A 5,470-nucleotide genomic window follows, 5' to 3' on the forward strand; every position below is an offset into this window, starting at 1 on the left:
CTTGTATTAGAATGATAACCTACTGTAAGAAACAAAGATTTCTTGAGGTTGGATGATCACCTTACAAGATTGGAAGTGAGCTAGCAAACTTGAAAGTATTCTTGATTTTATGTAACTAGAACTTGTAGAATATATGAAGAACACTTAGAACTTGAAGATAGAACTTGAGAGAGATCAATTAGATGAAGAAAATTGAAGAATGAAAGTGTTTGTAGGTGTTTTTGGTCGTTGATGTATGGATTAGATATAAAGGATATGTAATTTTGTTTTCATGTAAATAAGTCATGAATGATTACTCATATTTTTGTAATTTTATGAGATATTTCATGCTAGTTGCCAAATGGTGGTTCCCACATGTGTTAGGTGACTCACATGGGCTGCTAAGAGCTGATCATTGGAGTGTATATACCAATAGTACCTACATCTAAAAGCTGTGTATTGTACGAGTACGAATACGGGGTGCATACGAGTAGAATTGTTGATGAAACTGAAAGAGGATGTAATTGTAAGCATTTTTGTTAAGTAGAAGTATTTTGATAAGTGTATTGAAGTCTTTCAAAAGTGTATAAATACATATTAAAACACTACATGTATATACATTTTAACTGAGTCGTTAAGTCATCGTTAGTCGTTACATGTAAGTGTTGTTTTGAAACCTTTAGGTTAACGATCTTGTTAAATGTTGTTAACCCAATGTTTATAATATCAAATGAGATTTTAAATTATTATATTATCATGATATTATCATGTATGAATATCTCTTAATATGATATATATACATTAAATGTCTTTACAACGATAATCGTTACATATATGTCTCGTTTAAAAATCATTAAGTTAGTAGTCTTGTTTTTACATATGTAGTTCATTGTTAATATACTTAATGATATGTTTATTTATCATAGTATCATGTTAACTATATATATATATCCATATATATGTCATCATATAGTTTTTACAAGTTTTAACGTTCGTGAATCACCGGTCAACTTGGGTGGTCAATTGTCTATATGAAACATATTTCAATTAATCAAGTCTTAACAAGTTTGATTGCTTAACATTTTAGAAACATTTAATCATGTAAATATTAATCTCAATTAATATATATAAACATGGAAAAGTTCGGGTCACTACACATGGATCACTGCTTACTACACATGGAAGAATAGAGACGCAAAAGTATTTGGCAAAAAGATTTTGAGCATTGATGCGGCTCTTCAGGAAATTCAAATTCGTGGGCTCGAATGGATAAAAGTTAGGTCCAATAAACTGTTCTTTGAGTGGGCTCATTGGGTAAACGACCCAATGTCAGTGTTAAACCCTGAACCACCTTTGAAGACCATCTACATGTATTTTGTAGTGTTTTCTTGTGTATGTTTCTTAATGGTATTGTTCGTGTACGCCGTTGTCACCCTCTGTTGATATGGGGTGCTTTGGCTCTTGAGGATCGTACATAAACTACATATATATTGCTTGTGTTTAATAAAATTATTGACTTTTGTAAAAAAAAAAAAAAAATTTGCATGAACAATTTAATACTAACCACATTAAATTAAATTTATTTATAATTCTTAAACTAAATATCACAAACCGAGAAAGCACACAATGGCCATTGGTTTGAAGTTGGCACGAAGTTGAAGCCTAAAACATATGTATGTTTCACAAATTAAAGCACAAAAACAAATCTTGATAAAAATTTTTAATGGAAAATCTTGTCTTGATATATTATTAAAAATCAGGTACTTTTATGGTTAAAATGGCGATGGATTACTTATTAATTTCAAATTTAAATTAATTAATTGTAGTTTTTTTTTTTAATTTATCTTTATTTATCTAAAATTTAAATTTAAACTGAAAAATACTACTGTACTCCGTAGTACTCCGTAATATATACTTCGTATTTGTTTGGTTAACCACAATCCAAATTCCCCAAAACAGAAAATGCGTAAAAAGAATGTTACACTACTTTTTTGTATGTACTCTTGACCAAAGGTAACTTGGTAAAAAGAATGTCACACAAGTCCCAAATCTCTTATACTCTAACTCTACCATTTCCAATCTGATTTCAAGCTTCAATTTCAGTAAAAACCTTACACAAAATTTTATACGAATTTCTATCATTTCACCAATAATCCGATTCCTAAATGGCTCCAAAGAAATCAAACCATGAATTTTCACCCAAAAAAATCAAAATACAAAAAGATCCCAAAATAAAAATAAAAAAGAAAAAAATATCATCAAACTCAAACACAGCAGCTGCAACGGCATCAGTAAGTGGTAGTGAAAACAGAGGTGTTGATTCTGAATGGTGGATTTCTTTTTGGGATAAAAATGCTTCCGCTCCTGGTATTATTTCTACCTTTTTTTTATTTTTTTAATTAAATTGTGTATGATTTATCAATGTAGAGCTGATAATATAAGTCTGTGACTGAAATTAGATCATAATTAGTCTTAGAAATTTAATTTCTATGCTAAATGAACTTTTGATGCATTCAATTACCTAACTTTTAAGCGTTAGGGTTTGTCTGCCTATTTTATGAAAATTGGGGGTTGATATATGGTATTTTCTATCTCTATTCGATATTTACGTAAGCGATAATGTGATTAAGACTTAAATGTTGTATAAATGAATTTATTTCGTGTGCATTGTAATTTGATTGTGTATTGGACTTATGGCCAAAAGTTACTTTAACAATTTATGCTTACCAAGTAGTTTCATATTTGTAGAATTAAACCAAAGTTGGTTATTTTTTCTATGCAATTGGACATCTATGAATACTTAATCGGCCTTTAACTCTAGTTTAACTTAAATATGTGATTTTAGGTGTGCCTGAAGATGAAGAAGAAGAAGGATTTAAGTACTTTTTCCGAGTCTCAAAGAAGACGTTTGAGTACATATGTTCTACTGTAAGGGAGGATCTCATATCACGCCCTCCTTCGGGACTTATTAACATCGAGGGACGACTTCTTAGTGTCGAGAAACAAGTTGCAATCGCTTTAAGAAGATTAGCATCTGGCGAATCACAAGTTTTAGTAGGATCTTCATTCGGAGTTGGGCAATCAACGGTATCTCAAGTCACTTGGAGGTTTATAGAAGCAATGGAGGAGCGTGGTAGACACCATCTCAAATGGCCCGATAATGATAACTTACAAAAAATCAAAACAAATTTCGAATCTTTATTTAAGTTACCTAATTGTTGTGGAGCCATTGATGCAACTCACATTGTTATGACCCTACCCGCAGTGCAAACTTCAGACGATTGGTGTGATCAAGTTAAAAATTATAGTATGTTAGTGCAAGGTATTGTTGATGATAAATCTAGGTTTCTTGATATTGTTACGGGTTGGCCCGGTGGGTTGACTATCCCAAAACTTCTTAAATTTTCGGGCTTTTACAAACTTTGTGAAGCGGGTGAGCGTTTAAATGGAAACCCGAAAACGTTTTCCGGTGAATCGGAGATTAGAGAATATATAGTGGGCGGAGTTAACTATCCGCTTCTTCCATGGTTGATAACACCGTACCATGAAGGTGATGAGGTGGCGGGTTTTAATAAGGTTCATGAAGGTGCAAGATCGGTTGTTGTGAAAGCCTTCTCGCAAGTAAAAGGAAGATGGAGGATTCTTAATAAGGTTATGTGGCGACCAGATAAAAAGAAGCTTCCGAGCATCATTGTGGTATGTTGTTTGCTTCATAATATAATAATTGATTGCGGTGATGATATAAAATCGGATGATTCTTTGTTAAGCCATCACGATTCGGGGTATGTTGAACAACGGTGTAACCATGTTGATCCTATAGGGAGAAAGATGAGGGAAAACTTGGTTTCATACTTGGAGCACACCAAGTGAAAAGAATGATTGTGCATTGTATGTGGTACAAAGTAAGGTAGTAGTTTTGTTCTTGATTTGTTTATGTAATTCATGATATATTTAAGTTGCTTATCTGAGAGTTTGTTGATTTAGTGGTGACGAAATGGGCGGGTCGGGTGAGTTGTGTACAGAATTGGATTAGGGCACCAGTCAGCTCCTGTAAACTAAGGTGTTGTTTGTTTTTTCCATTGCAGACCTTATTATGTCTTATGTCTGCGGGCGGGCAGACGTTTTTGTTAAAGACGGTTTGTTTTTCTGAAGACATAAGACAAAATAAGGTCTTAAAATGTCTTCAATTTCACAGCTCTAAACTACTGCTTCTAAAATTATAAGACATCCTCTTCTCTTCAACATTGACAACTACAGATACCATTACCATTTTGTTACCTATCTTTTCTCTTCTCTTCTATTCCTTCACCACCAACCTTACCATCTTCTAACTCTAGTGGCGGCACCCTCCGGCGGCATCACCAATATCGGCGACACTACTAGAAACGGCGGCACCACCACCAGCAGCGGCACTACTAGCAACGACGACACACGGTTGCACTCCAAAATTTTAATTTTGTTTTTGGCTTTGATTTCTTGTTTGAGATAACATCTCTATATGTGGGTATAATTGTTCGAACTATATTTACAATGTGGTTACAACACAATTTCTTATTTGGGATAATATGTGGTAGGTGAGTGTAGTTTGTTTTGGTTTGAGATCTATTTTGACTAATCAATAACTTTGATGATGAATGAATGTTGTTTGAGTTTGAGATTTTTGTTACAAGCGAGTTTCTTCATGTTGTTGTTTAGCGACTATTTGATGAATGTTGCAAATAATGAGAAAATATGATACCTGTATTTTATATTTCATTTATGTTTATCGATTGTATCTAAAATCTACTACTTTTGCAAGTTGAATTTTTAATAGTTTAGTTATATTGTATGCTATTGTAATTGTAATACCCAAAGTTCAAAACTTACGATAAAAATTCTAAATGTTATGATATTTTAATTTTTGTGATATAATTAAGTTACTGTATTAAGTTATGATTCTTATTATAAATATTTTCTTATATTACTTTTTAGTTCAACAATTTTTATGTTCTTAGATAAAAACCTGAAATTATAATAATTCGGGATTTTATATTGTATTTAGCAGACATAAAAACAAACAGTCTTCAATGTTCAGCTTACAGACCTTTAGGTCACATCTTCTCTACAGACATGGTTTGCAGATCTTCAGACAAAAACATCTTTAAAAAAAAACAGCACCTAAATGGGTAAGGTCATAATTGTCATTGTAGCCCGACGTAACTAAAGCTATGCTGAAAAGTTATGAGTTAGCTAACCCATTGACTTCTGGATATGTATGATTTGTCTTATTAGCCTGTGCATCTGCTTGACTCGGCATCAATAGTTCGACCGAGTGTTTTAGTGACATTTGCTTCATATTGGTTTGTATATAATGTTTGGTTTCTGTATAAAGATTTTCTCAAAAAGTAGTAGCTTACAATTTAATATAGCGATCTTAACTTTTATTGCTTCCCACAATACAAAAGTTATAGATAATCCACTTTCAGGGGGTAAAAGATATAAAAAATCCACT

At 32.4% G+C, this 5,470-nt stretch overlaps 1 protein-coding gene across 2 annotated transcripts; it reads left to right on the forward strand.

The window, feature by feature from the left end:
• Positions 1 to 2,057: 2,057 nt before the first annotated feature.
• Positions 2,058 to 4,014, forward strand: LOC139899301 (protein ANTAGONIST OF LIKE HETEROCHROMATIN PROTEIN 1-like). Of its 2 annotated transcripts, XM_071882128.1 has the most exons (3): positions 2,058 to 2,346; positions 2,825 to 3,301; positions 3,410 to 4,014. In XM_071882128.1, the coding sequence occupies exons 1-3, from the start codon at positions 2,145 to 2,147 to the stop codon at positions 3,847 to 3,849; spliced, it is 1,119 nt and encodes a 372-aa protein (XP_071738229.1). In that variant the 5' UTR covers positions 2,058 to 2,144; the 3' UTR covers positions 3,850 to 4,014. The 2 variants fall into 2 exon arrangements, with proteins under 2 accessions (XP_071738229.1, XP_071738228.1); XM_071882127.1 differs by having other exon boundaries at positions 2,825 to 4,014.
• Positions 4,015 to 5,470: the final 1,456 nt, after the last annotated feature.

The sequence above is a fragment of the Rutidosis leptorrhynchoides genome, chromosome 3 (assembly GCF_046630445.1).
Source record: "Rutidosis leptorrhynchoides isolate AG116_Rl617_1_P2 chromosome 3, CSIRO_AGI_Rlap_v1, whole genome shotgun sequence".
NCBI classification, from domain to species: Eukaryota; Viridiplantae; Streptophyta; class Magnoliopsida; order Asterales; family Asteraceae; genus Rutidosis; species Rutidosis leptorrhynchoides.